Genomic DNA, 21,750 nt, shown 5'->3' with positions numbered 1-21,750 from the left:
GCCGCGGGTCTCGATGAGCTCTAGTGGCGTTACTAGGTTTGAGAGGGGAGGCTAAGCCCACAGAAGATATGTAAGAAAAGCTTTGATTTCACAAAACAATAACATCTTTAGCACGGTGCAACAACGAACTCGTGAAATAACATAACATAACATAGTGATGTCGACGCTGAAGTGTAGGCCTGATGTGGCCTGTCGCCGATTATTTCCTTTTCGTGCCTTGTTCATAGATCTAAACTCGTGTCATTTGACCGGATCTTTTCATGACTGACGATAGTTTGAAGTAGCTACTAGACTTCCACCGGGTTCGATAAGGAGCTAGGCATTTCAAATCTGAACATATATTTTTCCATAGCTTTATCTAGTCTATTCTTGAACGCGTTCATACTTGGAGCGCCAACGATGTCATTGGGGAGGCTGTTAAAGGAGCTAGGCATTTACTAGCTCCTTATGACGTACTGAAGTTTCTAGCCTAAACCTCATTTAAACAATCAAATGGTTCCAACAAAATCTTCCCAAAACTAATTATTTCTTTTCTCATAACAGTTCATTTCGACATCGCGTTGCACGACAGACAAGTCATACGCATTTAAGGTGGAAAAATTTGCCTTTTGCTCCTATGCATAATATCGTGCACGAACACAATGCAATCTGATGAAAACTCGTTAAATATTGACCATGATTTTTTCATCAGCATAAATGAAACAAACTATGTACTCATAGAAACTTGTTCAGAGACTCAATGATAATTATATTATGTTTGATAGATACATAAATGCGGAATGTAATACAAAAATACTTTGAAAATACTCCAGAAAACAGAGTTGATGCTACAATTATGAATGCAAAGTTAATTTTTTGTTATTGTTAAAAGTCTACCCTGCAATTCCGGCTGGTATGGTCCCTTTTTCCTTAGAAACTGCCATCTGGTGAGCAAATTTGGAATTTCAGCGTTATTTGCATCCGACGAATTGTTTATTTGCTCATATGCCAACTCGTGCGTTCGTACATTTATCAAATGAAACCAATAAAAGCACATAAAACATGATTCAGCGGTAAGGTTTCATATGAGTTTAATTTCTTCTTCGATGTTATCTGCTAAGTTGGCTTCTTTACTGTGTTATGACAGCGGCTGCGAAGCCTGAGATCTGTGTTGTATTGATCTGAGTCTAATGGTGGATTTTCTGGGTAAAAAAAGTGTAAATAAACGGTGACACGACCTCGAACTACGATTCGTCGGACCTCGAAATTTTAGTCGTTACCCGAAACGCGTATATTTTCGTCACAGTTTAACTATTGCTATAGTTAAATTATTGCTGGCGCCTGACGATTTCATTGCTGTGCAGTGTGCAGAAACTCACGTCAGTCTTGGTCATGTTTCTCATGTGTCGGATTGTGTCGTAGGCTCGTAGGTCGTAGCTAGCTAGTCTATATTGCGGCAATTTTGTTATTTAGGTATCTACGAGTCTTGGATAAATTACTATATTGCCATAAAATATAAATGATAATGTAGTTTAAACAAGAAAAACTGAGCCCATATAGTCTATTATGTGTAGGTATATATTTTCAAAATCTGGGGCTGATTTTCACTCCACTGTTTTGCATGAATTAGGCCTACCTAATTTTCAAGAGTTTGAATATTTTTCAAACTCAAATGAGAAGAATTTGATGTGATTTATTTCTTGTGTTGACAGTGTTGGTTATAACTTGTAGATATAAGCAGAAGCTGTGTTTGCATTTCCAACTTATAGGTTAAACGTGGTATATTCCGACATCGTGGGTAATTCCGTCACCTCTCTAGTTTTTCCTTTATATTAAGCTTTGTTTTAGTTCCATCCAGGTTTCATAGTGTGGCATAAGAGTTGTTGTAATAGTATCTCAGGGGTCACCTGGTCGTTGAAAATTCACATATCACTCGTTGGTCGGTAGGTTTTCCAGTCGTTGGTCGGTAGGTTTCCCAGTCGTTGGTTGGTAGGTTTCTTAGTAGCTAGTTAGGTCACAGGTCACTTAACAATGAAAAAAACATTGTTAATAAGAAGATTAGTAGATAACCTCAAGTTTTTGTACGTACATTGGATTGTTAATATGCAACAAAGAACAAACCACACGTGACACTTATAATGCATTAATGGTTTAATTTCTTCACACCAGGTACCGTGCCTTCTTTACTCCTGAACACTGACGTATGACCGGTTGACCGCTTCTAATAGTGATACGTAAATATTGCGCGTAATCAAACGCAAGATATCCCTAAAATGCAGAGGGCACAGCTTTCTCAGAATGGCGAACTCATTTTTAAATACAAAAACTAAGATATTAATTTTGTTTCATTTTCAACTCTTTGTCCTATGCAGATTGCATCGAATTTATTCATTTTTAGCGTTGTCAGCTGCACCTGACAATAAAATAAAAGACATCAATGCAGCACATTCCAATATCTTATAGTAATCGGCAATACTTGAAATTAAAAAGAAGCACAGAATAGGCAAATGAAGCTTGTGCAATGTATAACAAGCCACGACAAACTTCTTTGGCTATTAAAAGGGCTTTCTTTAGTCAAGAAGTTCAGCTAACTTTAGTTTAGGGTCCAGTCCTGGTCCAGATTGACCAGTTTCCAACTTATCAGCAAGTGCAACAGTTACTATAACAAAACTAAGAATTTTTATTTTAATTTCATTTTAATTTCATAACCAGTGGCACTTCTTGCACAATCAAAGTTACAATGAATATCCAATTCAAAATCACGTATCCAAAGCTAAGCATGTTGCATCGAATGGGTTTGCATCTTCCGATGATGGCGATGAAATAAATTGCAAATGTTGCCTTGATCTTCAGGTTGAAAATTCTTGGAAAATGAAATACAAGGATTAATCGATCGTTGCGTTAGAAATGTTTGAAAATGTTTTCCTTGTAAGCAGAACTTGATATATACAGTAAAATTAAACCTTTATTTTTAATAATGAATGAACGAATTAATTTATGACTTCCATGTTCAATCGTATATCAAAACAATACATTTGTAGCGACCTTGTATATATATTTCTTCCAGTTACCCCCGTAACTCATTTTTGAGGAACGTTGCTAGCCTAGTGAATTTTAGCAGAGTTACCCATCAACTCTGACTCAACATTATTAGCCATGTTATTGCCTTAAGCATCATCATCAATTAGCAACTGTAGTTGATTTTTTGTAGAATATTATTTGGCTACATATTAATATTATTAGCACCAACCTAGGATATTACAACGTCAAGTAACTCAAGTTCGTAATCTGGCCTTCGGACCTTGACCCAGTCAATTATGAGAATTCATACTGTGTTTCACTCCACAATACGAAACACAAAATTGGAAGACGCTAGCTCAGTCTGGTCTGTGACTTACAAGTCTTAGCCGAACCACAGGGCGTTTGGTATAACCGAGCGTGTGGCACGAGTCACAGACCTTAATAAAAGGGACTCAATACTGCGATGCTAGCATTCCCACGTCTTGCACATTTCATTCCAATGCTGGTGCTGCTTTATTTGGTTTGGTCAACATGGTTTCGTGATCTTGTTACTTATCTGGTTGAAAAAAATTGCACTTCGTAGCTTTTTACTGATCATTTAAAAGCATTTGCTAGTGCTTTGCTTCTAGCAAAATGACACTTCGAACATTTTTGCAGCAGGTTACGTGGCATGGTTGAGACAAATTTTATAATTTCGACTCCAATCACATGCCACACAGCAATATGTGCAAGAATTTCCTGTGGCCAACAAATTCTTCCGAATTACTTAGCAAATCTTAATAAACTCAAGAACACGGACTCACTAAAGCTTTTTCGCATGTGTTAAGATCGCAATATTTTTTCCGATTACCGCTGCATTCTCAAGTTATATGGCTGATCTTTAGACATTCATTCATATGAGAAGAGCTATAAACTATAGGGAAGGAATAAATTTTGAATAGAACATCGACTTAAAGCCTTCAAGTTTGAGGTCTAGAAATTTATTACTTGCTACGTACGGTCAGCATGTTACGAATGTAATAGTTTAAATTTTTCTCTGAATATCATTGTGATCGGTTGATATTGGTTATAATTGTGCGATTAATTTTGCCCTTTGTGCGAAAACTACCTCCATTTGTACAAATGGTATGAAGGTTACAAAAGAGGCACACAGAAAATTTTATTGTAGTCAAGTTTCAACTTGAAAAGAAGTCAACAACCAGCGCCATCTGTCGGATTTTTCTTCCAAGCTTGAACACATATGACAGCGGACAGACCGAACCAGAATTTTGTAAACTTGTGACTGATGATCGGCGGGTGCTGCCTTGAACATTTCTGTTTCTAGCGGTGGCGTGACTGGCATCTGAAACCAAAAAAATGCATGAGTGATAGCAGTCAGTGTATTATTTTTTAAAAATATTGTGTATTAAATTATTCATAGTCTGTAAGGAATTTACACGAATATAATCGCTGATAAATTTTATTTGAGAATCCACAGGATAAATCTTTGAAGGTTTTTCGAAGGCAAAAGAATTGAGAACTGATGAAGTAGTGGAGCAACTGCAACCAGAGAAAGAATACAGTCTGATTAACTGATAAACTTAGTTTCAAGGATGCTTTATGTGATCATATTCTGTATTCCAATTTATCGGCATATGATTTGACAGTGAACTTGATTCCCAGTATTAACCTTGCAAAGTTGCGACACTAAATACGGCAGCAGCAAACAGAAGAGGCGTTAAGTACGACAAAGTTCCCGCAGAATGGGTGACGTGTGATGCGAGTCGTTATACTGTAACGTAACAAAAAGAACTTCTTGAATTACAGTACAATACAATGGGCTTATTAATTGAACAATATGTCATATATAGTCGTATAGTTGATTGCGATCAAATATCAATTTAACCAACCTTCTAAATTATTGCTGATGGCTCCATTTAGAAGTGGCATAGAGGCCATTCAGAGGTTTGATTTAGTTACAATGTGCAATGGTTAGTAATAGGTTGGCCCAACTCAGCAGTAATTTAGTAAATAAGTTTATTAGTAATAAGGTTAAGGTTAAAGGCCAGCAATAAGGCCAAAGTGATAATGCGTCATAGACGACTTTGCAATGTTGGGTCCAACCAAAGAAGTGAATTAGCATGCATTAACAGGACTAGGGGCCCATTCCATGCATTAAATCAAGTTAATCAAGAGAGAAAATGCACATATTATGCTGTACATTATACAGCAATCTTGGATGCACAATCTGTCTCCTCTTTCCAAGCTCCTCTAACTCTTAATTCCTTATCCTAGAAGTTAACAACTATTCAAACTTAATCTTCATAGTCTTCCTTAAATTAAAACAGAACAGAATTTCTTATATATCGTTGAAATATTTAAATTGACTATTAATCCAGGTTTGGAGTCGTTGTAATGACCAAAAAATGGTCGTTAACTTTACAAAAAGTCGTTGAAATTCCAACGACTCTTGCCACGTTATCAAACCTGGAGTTCCATGCGTTCGTTGATGGTTGAAATGGTGACGTCATACATTTGTGCGTTGAACTAATGCCAAAACACTAGGTCTTGGCCATCTAGCGGGAAAATATTGAGATCCAAAGAGAGACAATGCACGCTACCCAGTGAGATCATCAAAAAATGTGTCATTTGACAGTTGACCTTGCTCTACCAAATAGTGAATAACTGTTTGTATAGGAAGAATAGGGTAAACGCGGTATATTCCAACATTGTGGGCAATTCCGTCACCTCTTTAGTTTTTCCTTTATATTAAGCTTTGTTTTAGTTCCATGCGTTCATTGATGGTTGAAATGGTGACGCCATACATTTGCATGTCAAACTACTGCCAAAACACTAGGTCTTGGCCATCTAGAAGATCGTTCCAAGCTATGTACAAAAATTGAAATTTGCTTAATTAAAAACTTAATAGTTGTTAATTAAAAGCGTAATCAAGTAGTGTTCAATATTCATTAGTGTTCTAATTCAAAGCCGTGTTGTATTCCAATACAGCTTACACAGCGAACGGAATTTGAACACATGGATGATGGCATTACGTATCAGTAGAATTTGGAGCGCGGACAGAATACGCCTCACCATGTGCCGAATATTGCCACACACAGTGTCGGAATATAGGGATTTGGTAGGTTTGCATTCTAAAGGCTTTTAAATAAATATGGCAACATTTTGTGACGTTTCATTGTTGCTGGCGCGTAGTACGGTGTTTTGCGTGTCACATAAAGCAAACGGAACTTGAGTAACGCATACGGTTATTTTTTTATAGTTTTTCATTCTTGATGCGTCCTCAATGTGTTGGAATATACCGCGTTTACCCTACTAAATCCACCAAGTTTTCAAATAAATTTTAAATTTGAATTTTTTTCTAATAGCTAGGGTTGATGCACCATATTCCAACACTGTGGGTTATTCTGACACCCCTCAACTTTTTCCTTTATGTTAAGCTTGGTATTAGTTCCATGCATGGCAGCATGCGTAGATGGTTGAAATAGTGATGTGACTGATGTCATACTATTGCATGCCAGATTTCTGCAAAACACTAGGTCTAGCAGGAAAATGTTAAGATCCGCAGAGCGAAAGTATAAGTCAACTAGTGAGAACATCAAAACACATATGAAAGTAGATAGTTGACCTTGCTTTACTAAATAGTGATGAAAAGTTTGCGTAGAAAAAATATTATGGTTTGAGACTTAACAAATAAATCCGTGAGTATATTAGGAATCCTTTAAGTATAGGGTAAACGCACCATATTCCGTCTTCCGACACCTTAAGGACGTAGCAAGAAATAAGTAGCTACAAGTAGATCACCTTATGCTCAACTCTAGTTCTGATTGGTTTTTGTCACTCTCAAAACACCACACTACCGGCCAGCAATGATGAAACATCACAAATAGCTGCCATATTTATTTAAAAACCTTAAGAATTAAAATCTAAAAATTGCTGAATTCTAACATGTGTGTGACTAAATGCGGCATATTGTGAGACTAATTTTTTCAGCGCTTCAAAATCGTAATTTGTAATTCTGACTAATTCCTGTGTTGTAATTCCGACACCCTGTGTTGTAATTCCGACACCCTGTGTTGTAATTCTGACACCCTGTGTGAGCTGTTTTGGAATACAACACAGCTCGGAATGAGCTGTATGTGCCTATTTCCAAGCTGTGTCGGAATTAGTTTTTATGTGTCTAAAACCGTCTCTTAACTTCATCATCTATTAATTTATTTACCACTTCGAATCATGGTTTGAGTGGTAAATGGTTTCGAATCAGCAAATACAAGTATACCTAAAGGATTCCTAATATATTCACAGACTTATTTAAAAGTCTCAAACCATAATATTCTTTCTACACAAACAGTTTATCACTATTTGGTAGAGCAAGGTCAACTATCAACTTTCACACGTTTTTTGATGTTCTCACTGGGTGACGTGGACTTTTGCTCTGTGGATCTTCACATTTTCCCGCCAGAGCTAGTGTTTTGCAGAAATATTGCGCGCAATAGTATGACGTCACTATTTCCATATATGCATGCGTGGAACCAAGACAAAGCTTAATGTAAAGGAAAAAGTTGAGAAGTGTTTGAATTACCCACAGTGTCGGAATATGGTATGTTTACCCTACTTATACTTGCTGATTTTAAGTAATCAGAGAGTTTTTTAGACTCTCCCTCAAGTTCATTTTTGAGTCATATAAGTAGACCAGTAAAGTATCCTGGATACCAGCATTATCATACATAAGAAAGTGATTTAAATCTCGAGTAAATGACTAAAATGAGGAAATTAAAAATGAACTGATTCTAAAAAAGCTATAGCCTATGGTTTGCCACTATGATTATTGCACGCTACCAGTGAGATCATCAAAAAATGTGTTGAATTTGACAGTTGACCTTGCTCTACCAAATGGTGAATAACTGTTTGTATAGGAAGAATAGCCTACTAAATCCACCAAGTTATCAAATAAATTTTAAATTTGAATTTTTTTCTAATAGCTAGGGTTAATGCACCATATTCCAACACTGTGAGTTTTTCTGACACCCCTCAACTTTTTCCTTTATGTTAAGCTTGGTATTAGTTCCATGCATGGCAGCATGCGTAGATGGTTGTAGATGGTCACATCAGTCAGTGATGTGACTGATGTCATACTATTGCATGCCAGATTTCCGCAAAACACTAGGTCTAGCGGGAAAATGTTAAGATCCGCAGAGCGAAAGTCCAAGTCAACTAGTGAGAACATCAAAACACATATGAAAGTAGATAGTTGACCTTGCTTTACTAAATAGTGATGAACAGTTTGTGTAGAAAGAATATTATGGTTTGAGACTTACAAATAAGTCCGTGAATATATTAGGAATCCTTTAAGTATAGGGTAAACGCACCATATTCCGTCTTCCGACACCTTAAGGACGTAGCAAGAAATAAATAGCTACAAGTAGATCACCGTATGTGCAACTCTAGTTCTGATTGATTTATGTCACTCTCAAAACACCACACTACGGGCCAGCAATGATGAAACATCACAAATAGCTGCCATATTTATTTAAAAACCTTTAGAATTCAAATCTACAAAATTGCTGAATTCCAAAATGTGTGTGACTAAATGCGGCATACCGGTATTGTGAGACTAATTTTTTCAGCGCTTCAAAATCGTAATTTGTAATTCTAACACCCTGTGTTGTAATTCTGACACCCTGTGTGAGCTGTTTTGGAATACAGCACAGCTTGGAATGAGCTGTGTGTGTCTAATTCCAAGCTGTGTCGGAATTAGTTTTTATGTGTCTAAAACTGTCTCTTAACTTAATCATCTATTAATTTATTTACCACTTAAAATCAGCAAATACAAGTATACTTAAAGGATTCCTAATATATTCACAGACTTATTTAAAAGTCTCAAACCATAATATTCTTTCTACACAAACAGTTTATCAATATTTGGCAGAGCAAGGTCAACTATCAACTTTAACACGTTTTTTGATGTTCTCACTGGGTGATGTGGACTTTTGCTTTGTGGATCTTCACATTTTCCCGCCAGAGCTAGTGTTTTGCAGAAATATTGCACCCAATAGTATGACGTCACTATTTCCATTTATGCATGCGTGGAACCAAGACAAAGCTTAATGTAAAGGAAAAAGTTGAGAAGTGTTGGAATTACCCACAGTGTTGGAATATGGTGTGTTTACCCTACTTATACTTGCTGATTTTAAGTAATAAATAAATTAATAGATGATTGATTCAAGAGACGGTTTTAGACACATAAAAACTAATTCCAATATTGTGTCGGAATTATGACACACAGCCATGACACAGGATGTCGTATTCTGACACAGCACACACAGGGTGTCGTATTCTGACACAGCTCACACAGGGTGTCGGAATTACCAATTACGATTTTGAAGCGCTGTCAGAATTAGTCTCACAAGATGCCTCATTTCGTCACACAGTGTTGGAATTCAGCAATTTTGTAGATTTGAATTCTAAAGGCTTTTAAATAAATATGGCAACAGTTAGTGACATTTCATTATTGCTGGCACATAGTGTGGTGTTTTGAGAGTGATGTAAACCAATCAGAACTCAAGTTGCGCATACGGTGATCTATTTATAGCCATTTATTTCTTGCAACGTCCTAAAGGTGTTGGAATATGGTGTGTTCACCCTAATTGAATTCATTGAATTGCTGGCAAGTGGCAAGCTCCACAAATATTCAGATATTGGTAACTTGGATTCATTAATATCATACTTATTTGCAAAAATGTATCTGAAAATTACTACTATTATAGTACTATAATATTGCCTAACAGCCTGCAGTGTGGAATTTAAATAGTTGATATATTCTCACATTTACACAAGAAAATGGATCAAAAAGTGTACTACATTATACCTTCCACCACAGTGACAATTGATACACTGAGGCTGACTGAGCTCAGTGTGGAATTCCAGATGGGTAAAATATTAACTGATAAACATAGCAAATCAGAAACCAGGACCTCCAAATCTGGCAAGGCCAGCATACCTCCTCTTTCAGTCCATCATCACTGATGAGTCTCTGCTAGCTGCCACAGCTATTTCATTGGAAAAAACCAGCACTTCACAATATCACCGTAACAAGTATCAAATCAACTCTTGAACGCAATTACGTGAGCTATTTCATTCACAAGAATCCAATCGTCGTTAGAAAGCTAGAATGGACCACCCCCAAATGCAGACAATATTAACGCACTGATGATAATTCAAATTATTTAATGCTACTTTAATTACAAACTCCAGCAATTCTTGCCATGACAAAATAATTGCAAACAAAGATCTTGAAATTTTTAATGGAAGGGACAGCAATCGAAAAAGAAATTGAAGGGATATCATTAAGAAACTGAGAGGCAATTAAATAATGAGACCGCCTCAATGAAGTACAACACACTTTAATGTTAGTTCACGTCTTATTTCAAGTGCATAATACAATAATGTAGTTATGTCACTATCGATGGAAATTTCAAAGAATAACATCTTCACAATGTACATTCACTCAAATACATGAAAAACTGCCTATTATTCAATTCACAAATACAAAAATGATCGCTACTGCACTCAGCTGAGACATGGAAACTCCTTCCTTTTGCAATCATGAATACCAACCAGATGTAAATAATAACAAAGAACAAGGTAGCTGGGATACCAACCAACAGGACATCAATATAATCATGTGAAAAATGAAAGATACAAATTCTTCTATATTACAATTTTTCAGTAACTGACAACTCTGACATTCAATAGAATGAATTATTAACCTTTGTAAATGTTATACATGCATGCATATTCAATCGTGTTGCATCAGACTCAAATCAAATGATGGTTACTAGTTGTTCTCATTATGCAATCCGTGCCGTGGGTGAGGACCGTGAGGTTACTACAGCGCATTAACTGCAGATAAAACTCCCAGACTTCAAGATGATAATTGAGTGAAAACTTTACATGATATATTGTGAGCCACCTAAAGTTAAAATCTCCTAAAAATAGCAGCCATTTCCTCAAGAAGGGGGGTAATAAGGGACACTCCTAAAAATGCATTTACAGTAGAACCTCGGTTTGCTAAGGCTCCAGTTAACTAAAAAATCAATTGATAACAAAGAATTTCCATTACATATACCTTGCTCAGCAAAAAATTTCACTTAACAAAAAATTAATGCATCCTTGTTCATCACAAAATTGTGCATAGAATGTCGTAGATAAATTGTGCACCAGGCAACATAGAATGGAAAGTAATTAACTTAAACTATGATTTATTTCTCCAAAATATGATAGTTGTCACTAAAATATTCCTTTCTGTTTCAGGTATGTCTTTTGCGATATTTTAGTGCATTTTCTCATTTATGAAAAAATGCACTACTGTGCTCGCCATGTCTGTCTGTCTGTTGGAATATGGTGTTTAATGAAATGTTTTTGTTGATGAGAAAATGCGCTCTGTCACTCACTGCATTGAGTACTGGGTTATATTTTTTTTAAAGTGAATTCTCTTGACCCAATTAAAATGGTACAGAATTACAAGCCATCCTGTAAGCTTACAGATACAGAAGAAATGCTATATGGCGGCTGACATGAAGCTTGCAGTGGACAAGTTTGTTGACAATGCTCAATGGCATGTCCGTGGATACTGTAATATCATATCAATAATACGCTGATATTATATCAATAATATGGTAATGTATGGATATGGTAATATATCAATAGAGGAAAAACAAGTAAAGATCACAGAAAATGTCATTTATTCTACATCCACATCATCTATAAATGAAGAGGAGGTCTTCAGAGTATATACTATATACTGTTATTTATGGTTGAGTTCACTCTGCATGCTTCAAACGTTTTAAAATTAAGTTGTATTTCAAGTGTTCTTAATTACCCTATTCCCAGGGGTAATTAGGGACACTTTTATTTTTCATCTTTTACCTTACAAATAGCACATGAAATTTTTTTTGAATATGCCATACAATAGTCCTTGCAAAAGCATTTAAAATAAGCCATAATTTGTTTATGAAATGTTTGATTGTAAGAAGTTATCAACAATAAATGCTCTTATTACCCCTTTTGACGGAACCTATAATAAACTATGCATCTATCTGAACTTGGCTGTTTAGTTGCAGCTCAGGTCAGGAACAATTGATCAATCTATAACTATGTATGGATGGGTATCTGCCACATGTTTCTTATAGTATCCATCACCTAAAATCCTAACATGCATTGAATTTGTGTTGATCATTTGCCATTGGCTACCATATATCAAGTGTAAATCCAGATCTAGGGCAAAGATAGAATTTTCCTTTTTCTTTTATCCATTAAATATCATTCAGATCCAAAGTTATGTAATAAAGGTCTTTCATAAATTCTGCAGCACAAAAATATGTAGTTACACAAATATTCATAATTGTGCAATTCATGCTGTCACCAAAAATTTCCCTGCCCAAAAAATTTTTTACTATTTCTTGCAATGAAACTACAGTTTGTCTTATCTTTATAAAATTGTGTCAACAAGGCATTCAACTTTATTTTTGAGCCTTTATAGTGTTGAAGAGATTTCAAAATGCTGATTTTTATGGCTCTATTATCACCATATGTCAATTTGATGGTTAAATTTTAACACAGCCATTAGATGTAGACCATCACTTTTCATATTTAAAATTATTTCATTGTCTCTACTGATGCTGGGAACTTTTTCAAACTGCCTTCAGATTTTATTTTAATTATTATTATGTCTTGGGAATATTTATTTTTTTGACTTTTGTGGTGAATGATCTTCATGCATTCCTTACAATCTGACAATGAAAAGCAGATTATCTAATAATATTTTCCTTAGAGTAATTATGGTCATAAAGGCAATAATTCAATAAATTTTTTCAGAATTTTTGTGCTAAAATAAAATTAAATCATTTTTCATTACTTTCAGGATTGAAAAATATTAGGTAAATCCTTGTAACAAATTCTAGATTTGGAAAAAATTAGATGCATCTAAGGCCTACTTCAAAACCATCTGATATATCTGAAGAGAGCCATGTGATTTAATTTGATATATAAATGGTGTCAAATATGTTTATTTAATTTGATTTATAAATGCTGTCAACTAGGTTACTGGATTGATAGATTGATCATGAAAATTGCTTCATAATTAACTATATTATTCTAAAGTGTCTTCTATATTTTCAGGGTCCAAGATGGGTGACAGACACAGAAATTTGGCCCAGTTCCCTGCTGCTTTGAACCCATTCCAAGGTAATAATTTTCAAATTTAGCTATATTAATCATAACGTTTTAATCATACTATTAGCAATATTCTTTAATAAAAAAATTTATATGTCTCTCAAGCAAAGGCCTGTGCACCATTTTTGACCTTGCATTTCAAATATAGGAATGCATAGATATATGGTAGACTTATAATGCCACCTTCTTAGTTGAGGCTAAACCAATCATTCCAAAGTGCTAATTCTGGTCAATAATAATTTGCTTATAAATAGCTGTAAATATTTCTCACATCCAAAAAGAGCCATTCACCACATTTTAAAGAACATTCATCATATTCCCAATAACATTTTGCTCAGGCAAAGACTTTTGGCTCATTTAGGAATACATTTCTTTAAGAAGACATTTTACTCATTGAAATTAGCATTCCTCTCATTTAAAAACACAATTCTTTGAGTTGAAAAGAAATTATTCTGATTTGAAAAAATATCCTAATTTTTAGAGGACATTCCACTTGTTTGAAAAGACATAAACTCATTTAGAATATATATCTGTTATTTAAAAAGACATTCCTTTCATTTAAATTTATCTTTTTCTTATTTATCTTTACATTATCCTTCTCAGTACATTTCTTCTGGCATTTTATGTGTGAAATAAAAGATAGCAACTGATGATGAAATGATTTTATTTTCCAAAACTAATGTTTCCAAGTTATCAGCTTAATGGCGTACCGTACTATATACTTAGAAATTGTCCTGACATTCTAGCTTTAGTTTTGTTGCTTCACAACTCTATTCAATAACAAATATACCGTAATCATAAAATACACATAAAGCATAATTTTGATTATTTTCAGAGTAAAAATCTTTTTGTTATTAAAAATGTTGTTAAGAAGATTGCATAATTTGCTGCAGGTGGAGGTGACCAGTCTCGAGGTGGCGACAGCAGCACTGGAGTGCCAGCTTTGTCTCCTTCAACAGCAGCAGCTGCTGCAGCCATGGCATCAGGGGGCAACCCGTCTGCCATCTGGGGGGAACTGAACCGTGCCATGCATTACAATAACTACCAGCAGCAGCAACACCAACAGCATGCAGCTGCAGCTGCGGCAGCTGCTGCTTACAACAGCTCGAGTGCTGTAGCTGCGTCTAGCTGGGGTCAACAGTGGGCACATCATAAAGGTGCATATCATAAATGTTATGCAAATAATTTAGCATAAATTTTAAGGTTCTGCACTTGTTATAAATTAGAAAGTATAAATTATTGTGCCTATGTAATTTTCTGTTTAATTTTTACAGCTGATCTAGCTTTTTTATATCTTATTTGGTACCTTGTTTTTGTCATGAAACACAATAATTGTATTGCCGTGCAGGAGATGGCTATCATGGGGGTAACTATGATGGATCTGAAGGAGGTGTTGCTGGAGGCCTGATGCCCGGTAGCTCAGGTCGTCGTGTGCCAAGCAAAGGAGAGACAAAAGCCACTCTTCCACTTCCACCATCTCTGTCGTCGCACCAGCTTGGAGGTGATGTTTACCGCAGCCTCTTGGCTCACCAGTACGACCAGTACATGGCGGCTCTCAGTGTTGGACTACCGCCTCATTCTCCCTCTCCAACTCACAGACACAACCCTATACCCCCCACTCACTCCCCCGTGCCTCCCTCGTCCATCTCCCCCATCTCAACTTCTCGGTTCTCACCTCAGCAGCAACAACAAGCGGCAGCCATCCTGGCTGCTGCTGCAGTCGCCGCTTCATCTCCCGCTGGGTCTGCCACAACGGCCGTGCCTGTTGTTAATGGAGGAGCAAATACTGTTTCAGTGTCCAGGTCCCCTCACCTGCCTTTGTCTGCTGCACGTGCTTGTCTTCCTTCTCCAAGTCCTCCTCAAATGACAAGCAGTGAGTGTGCTGAGGCAGCTGAGCGAGCTCGACACCGGCGCAAGCAAGACCAGCCTCGGCGTCAGTCAGTAATTTATAATTCGGGGGTGCCTGCTGTATCGCCGCCCCTTCCTTCAGACGATAGCGGTGAGAGTTACTGTTCCCCTCCACCTTCTTCTCAGCCACCAATGCCTCACCATGACATGCCCATCAGCCAGGCCATGAGCCATGCCCTCGCTCATCCTTTTCTTGCTGCTCATCTCAATGCTCCTCCTACCACACCTCCCGCCAAGTCTGACTCTCCTCTTCCTCCTCATATGACGGCCGCCTCATCACCCCAAACACGTCACAGTGATGGCGGGGATGATCGTCAACATCTCGTTAACGGTTCTCTTAGTCGTTCTTCTACGCCTCGTGTACCATCCTCTCTGAGCCGGCTTACTCCTTCCCCAAAAGATGCATTGCATGGATCAGTGTCTCTAAATAACAGCCATTTACACCAGAGTCCTCGTAACAGTCCTCTCATGCACGGCGGTCAGGGACATCGCACTAGTCCTCTTGCCGCTACTCAAAGGAGCAACACTTCGTTGGATGCCTCACGGGAAGCTTCTGGTGGGGTGGAAGTACCACAGAGCAGTCCTCGCATGCATCCACATGCTCAGAGCCCTCAAATGCAATCTTTGAGGGCATCCCCTCACACACCAAACTCGTATTCAAGCCATCATGATGCAGTTCACACGCAGGGCTCGCGCAATAGCCCTCACATGCAGATCTCTCACAACAGTCCTCATAAGCAGATCCCTCACAACAGTCCTCACAAGCAGACGTCACACAACAGTCCTCACAAGCAGACGTCACACAACAGTTTTCATATGCAGACATCTCATAATATTCCTCACACAATGTCGTCTCCTCATAATCCTCTTATACATGGTTCTCGCAACAGTCCTCAGGTGCAGGTGTCTCACAACAGTCCTCAGATGCAGGTGTCTCACAACAGTCCTCAGATGCAGGTGTCTCACAACAGTCCTCAGATGCAGGTGTCTCACAACAGCCCTCACTTGCAGACTTCCCATGACAGTCATTATATGCAGAACCCTTATGACAGCCACAACCCTCATAACAGTTCTCACGAACAAACTTCTCATAAAAGTCCTCACTTATCTATTTCAACCAGCATTCCGCACAAGGAGCACAGAAATTCTCAGCAGGGCATAACTCACAGTCCTCACAAACGTCACAGCAGCCCGCAGATGCAAAGTGGTAATAAAGACAATTTTGAGATGGAAAATCTTGAAACAATAACGCGCAATGAAGCTCCGCCACGTGCTTGTTTTGAGAGCGAGACAACTCAGACGTCTTTGGGAGAAAGCGAATCCATGTCTCAAGTTGCATCGCCGCGACCACCTTCAGAGAGCTCCCGTCATTCAGACCTTTCGTTGGCATCAGATCCTTCACGGAACTCTGATCTGGCTCGTATGGAGTTGTCTCGTGTCCATAGTCCGCTGCCTCCGTCATCGTCACCTGTCTGTATGAGTCTTGCCTCGTCTCGGTCGTCATATAACGGCCCGTTGCCCCAGGCTACTGCTACTGCTAGGGAAGTACCAGAAGACGTTGGATCTGGCCCTAGTTCAGACTTTGATATAACGGATGATAGCCTCCTAGCATCTCATCACATGCATAATTTTAAAGCTTGTTATTATAATTCTGTTTATTATGGAGATGATGGACAGCCGAAATACATTGACGCTAATGAGAGTGGTGGCAGCCGTAATGGAATGGCGCCTTTTTGCACAACTCTCACTCCTGCCCAAAAGAAGAGCTTAAGTCCTCTCAAGACAATAAATTTGGCAGCCTTAGACTCATCTGACCCTCCTGAGGAAGAAGAAGCAACTCAACTTGATATTGACCGCCCGCGTAGTGACGTTCAGCTGGATCAACAAACTAAGAATTTGTCAAGAAAGTCGTCGTTCCCTACCCAAGTATCCCCTAGTTTGGATAAAGTATCTACCGAAACTAAACAAACTTTGGCCGAATCTGCAAATGTTAATATTGACCAGTCCCTATCAACATCAATTCATCCCAACCGGGATGGAAAGCCTTTTAAAGCCAATTATACTCATAATGCAAATAATCATGAATCTCTAAATGCAAATAACAATAATAATGTAAAAGGCTTCAATACTTATGAGCAAGAGAAGAAGCAGGCACAAGGTCCCACTGTCTTGAGCAACTTGCCTATGGACAAATCAAATGAAATCAATTGGGCCATTAATGGACTTAGGGTCTCTTCTGACGCAGCAACTGTGCAACAAGCTGAGGCAAAAAGTGCGTGTAAGGTTGATATAGAGTCTGCGCTGAACGGGGATCGCAGTACTCTGCCACCAAAAAAAGGGCGAAAAAGAAAGCATGAATTTGAATCTTTATCCCAGCTTTCGTCTGCGGCTATGGTTGACTCAGACCTTGGGTCTCCTGAAGGCTCTGATACAAAACGGCGAACTCGGCAGCGTCGTGCTGTATCCTATGTTGAAGACGGGACAGATCCTGTGCTAGAAATGAATGAGGACCACGCGCTTTCCCCACCGCCAAGCTTCTCTCCAACCCGAAGGAGGGGTCGCAAGAGCAAGGAAAGAAGACCTCATGATGGAGACGTTGGTGATGGTCTCATGGATGCCTTGTCCCCATCGTCAACTGTCACAGACTCGCTCTCTGCTAAAGATGCTCTCAGTCCTGGATGTGAGAGCGACAGGGAAAGCAGCAGCGCCTCTGCCACGCCTCTAATGTCGCCTGTGGGGAGACTGAAAGGCGTTCGCGGCAGGGGTAGAGGCAGAGGACGCCCGCCCACCAAATTAATTGGCATCGTCAACCCTCAGATGAACAGAGAAAGAAGTGAAGACCCTAACGCGGACGCTAGAGTGCCATTATCTTCGCCATCAGATTTCTCTAGAAACGCCAGTGGTACTGATGACGTCTATGATTTTCAAGATTCGGACGTCAGTGGCATGGGGAAAAGCAGGGGAGCTAAGAGAGGACGTAAACGTGGTAGTGGAAGCAAAAAAACTGAATCTGCTGCGAGTTCTGACAAGGAATTTACCAGCCCGACATCTTCTGACAAGGAATTTGACTCAGGAACTGGCGCTGCATCGGCAAATGCAGAACCGAGAATTCCTTCTCCTAAACCGAGCAGTATAAGTGCATCATCTGAGACTGCTAGCACCACTGTATGTGCAAACACATCCGCTGTCGAGCCTCAAAGGCCAAGTTTCCCGTTTCTAACAGTCAAAGATCCATCAGTATTATTGGAAAAATATGATGGTAAGGATGATACCTCAAATGAAGGCTCTCCTCCTTTCCAAGCCATGGGGGACATAAGCCAGTGTCTTATCAACTCTCAGTTTGATGGCAAGGATTGTGATAGCTCGGGTGACGGGTTCTCTCCTGGTGACAAATGCGACGACTTGGACCTGAAGTTGCCGAGTAATGTCTCCGCTCAGAAAGACCGGGACGACGAGACTCCGAGCATTGCATACATTCCACGCATGGGCCGCAACAGGGAAGCTCTCATGATGCATTCGGCTGTCAGGGGAACTTCTGAAAAGTCCGCTATCGAGAAAGTTTTGCTATCTCTTAATGAAAATATCGCATCGCTGGACAACTCGAGCAGTCGCTTGAATATCACTAATGTCTCTTGCACACGCGCGAATAACACGCTTACTAGCCCTATTGGCACAAATGCATCTTTATTACCTAATCCTCTTTCTTTCGTTAACACGTCTATTTGCTCTGGAGCCATGACTTCTGATGTCATATCATCAACAACGACAGTAGGAGTCTCTAGTTTATATTCAAATACTCCCAACCACCCTTCAAAACAAATTACATCCAACTGTAATCCGAGTTCTTGCCAGATTGCGACTCCCTTAAAAACTACTTCTTCATGCGTCAGCCCCAACACGACCGTCATTTCTATAGCCATGGCAGCTGGTAGTAGCGCGGTGGAAACGACCTCCTCCAAGATTCCTGATGTTGAATCTGATGCGTCAACTGACCAATCAGATGCTGTGTCTCCTAGGGGCCGAGGGCGCTGTATTCAGAGCAAAGGTCGCGGCAGCCGTAAAAGAGATGGTTCTTCTCCTTCGACACAGCCTGCAAAAAAGACGTGCCAGTCCCATGACAAAACTAGCAGGAACTCCACTGAAGATGAACAAAGTCTTGAGAATGCAAAGCCAGCTGCTTGTGCGGCTAATAGCAATGAAAATGTTGCGGCTGTCAACAGCGCGAAAGGAAACACGGCATCAGATGACTGCTCTTCCAAAAATGTGTACGTAATGTCTATCGCAGAAGCGGTTATGAGTGGGACACGGCGTTCCAGTGCTAAATTGAATTCGCCCTCTACTACTCCAATAAAAAATACATCTTACAGTGATGAGCTTAGCTCTTTTAGCGAGGGCAGGCAAGCTCCATCATCAACAAAATCGGACTGTCCGATTTCTTTAACATCAAGAGGCCGACGCACTTCAAGACGTTCTAGCCAAAAGTCGGAGCCTGACGTGGTGGTGCAGGTGGAAGTACATCCTGAGCCTCAATGTTCTTTAGCGTCTCCCCTTGATATATCACCTGTTAATGATAAAATTCTAGATACTGTTCCCATAGCTGTAAATAATTCACCAAACTCCAGCAGCGTTAGTAGATTGCCGTGTCCTCTAAGATTGCGGGAACAAGATAACCTGGACCACATCACCGTGGTGAGCGAACGCCAAGTCTCAGGGCTGAGGTCCTTCAGACATTCTGATGAAGGTAAAATTTACGGAAGAACTGCGGCTTCTCGCGGTGGCGCTGCTAAAGAAATGCCTGCAAACGGGAGTAGAAATTCGCGTTCTAGCCGCCAAGAAAAGAACAAGCCTTCCTGCAAGGAAACTAGCTCTACTCATCCACCGAATGAATATCCAGAGTCGGGTGAAAGTGCCGACAACAAGTCCGATTTGACTGGACCTCTCTCTAACTTGGAAGAAACAAAACCTCTTTGTACGGTTGAAGACGAGAAGAATGTCGTTCCCGTGACAGTGTGCAGTGCTACTTCATCGACTTGTACAAGTACTACCGTATCTGAGGCGCTCTCTAAAACCACCCGTGTTGTCAGCAGTCCTCTCCTTACCCTCTCAGACCGTGGAAATGGATCTTCTGCGAATGACACGGACTCTGAGACAGTGGAAAACATAGCTAAGTTTCTCAAATCTACGGCTGGATCTTCGCCTGCTGTTACTGAGGGTAGTATCGAAGAGGTTTCTATACATAAAGAGTCCTCACTCAAAAATGCCCCCGAAGAACCTACTGCCAGTACAAGTAGTGACGTAAGTTTGAAAACTCATTCGTCAATTACTCCATCTAATTACCGGGAATCTCGGCCTAAACGAACAGCGAAGCCTCCGCAAAGTGAAGAGCACATTAATGAGGTATTGATGCTTCTCAACATGGACGACGAAGAGAGTGAAGATGAAGATTACGTACCTAAGGAAACGCCTGACAGCGATGATAACCTTAGTAACGACGCAAGTGGCGCTGGTGGCGAGTCAAGTCCCAGTGATTTGGAGTCGGGTATCGAGGAAGCAAAGCGAGACCATCACCAGGACCCGCAGTCTTCACGGTCGACGTCGAGGAAACGGGTTTCTGGAAAATCCTCGACCAAAGCAAAAAATCGCAGAAGCAAAGGCAAGAAGTCAAAATGCAGGACTGAAGGTTCTGACGGGAAGTCAAAGAAAACTCTTGAAGTTAGGCGTTCGGAGGAACCACTGCAGTGTAATTTCATTAGTCCGTACATATTACTGGATGAAGATCGAGTTGAAGAACAAATAGTGAACGAGCCTGAATCTCTGGACCGTGCGCCTCTTGTAGAACGCGCGTCTGGTGTGCATTTCTTCATGCAAGGGGAAGTCAAGTCTCGAAACTGCAGAGTGGGTTTCAGTAGCACCCTTCACAATAACTACGATGCGTTCAGTAAAGACATCACGTGGTTTTGTGCGCTGTGCAAACAGTTCAGCCACAGCCACTTCTTAGGTGATCTCTTCGGTCCTGTTTACATCCCGGACATCGTTCTCAACAAGAAGCACTTCCCGCTCATCTCCGATGGACAGGTTCAGCTTAAGAATCTACGCGATGGGGCTGATCACCTTGGAGCTTCGCCGGTGCCTGGTCGCAACAAGTGGAGGCGCACTCCACGGCATGAATCCTCTTCTTCAGATGGCAGGAAGGTGAGTACCACCCGCCACTCTGGTCCCAAATTAGTGGGTAGCTGAAACAACTATTTTGCGTCTTGAGCATAACATCGTGTACATTGCAACATGCCTAGTGCTGCTGATGAACTAAATTACTAGGAATTCAATACTAAATTTACATTGATAATTTTTCAGGGTCTTATATGAAGAGTGGTTTAATGTTTTCAGATAACATTGATATTGAAATTTTCGGTCTCCATTTCCACACTTAACGGTACCTTAAACAGTGTAACGATTTAAAGCTTTCGCTGAATGAAGTTTGGTGGCGTATTTAGGATTTTGAAATTTTGAAAGGCACCAGTTTTGTTACTTCACATTTTTTAGAACATTGTGTGATTTTAATGACAGATTTTTTGGACACAAAAAGGGCTATAATCGGAAAGAATAGTAACATTT

The 21,750-nt window shown here is 39.5% G+C and overlaps 1 protein-coding gene across 2 annotated transcripts in view; it reads left to right on the top strand.

The window, feature by feature from the left end:
- Positions 1 to 948: 948 nt before the first annotated feature.
- The window catches only part of LOC108682613, a 31,154-nt gene continuing 10,352 nt past the window's right edge, over positions 949 to 21,750 (top strand). For both annotated transcript variants that reach the window (XM_018171810.2, XM_047879510.1), the window contains exons 1-4: positions 949 to 1,052; positions 13,177 to 13,242; positions 14,124 to 14,387; positions 14,579 to 21,330. In XM_018171810.2, the coding sequence (XP_018027299.1) occupies positions 13,185 to 13,242; positions 14,124 to 14,387; positions 14,579 to 21,330 (7,074 nt within the window). In that variant the 5' untranslated portion in view covers positions 949 to 1,052; positions 13,177 to 13,184. The remainder of the gene's footprint in view (positions 1,053 to 13,176; positions 13,243 to 14,123; positions 14,388 to 14,578; positions 21,331 to 21,750) is intronic.

This window comes from Hyalella azteca, unplaced genomic scaffold (assembly GCF_000764305.2).
Source record: "Hyalella azteca isolate HAZT.00-mixed unplaced genomic scaffold, Hazt_2.0.2 contig3210, whole genome shotgun sequence".
In the NCBI taxonomy this organism is placed as follows: Eukaryota; Metazoa; Arthropoda; class Malacostraca; order Amphipoda; family Hyalellidae; genus Hyalella; species Hyalella azteca.
Note: the sequence above shows the minus strand (reverse complement) of the source record. Positions and strands in the feature narration are given on the sequence as shown.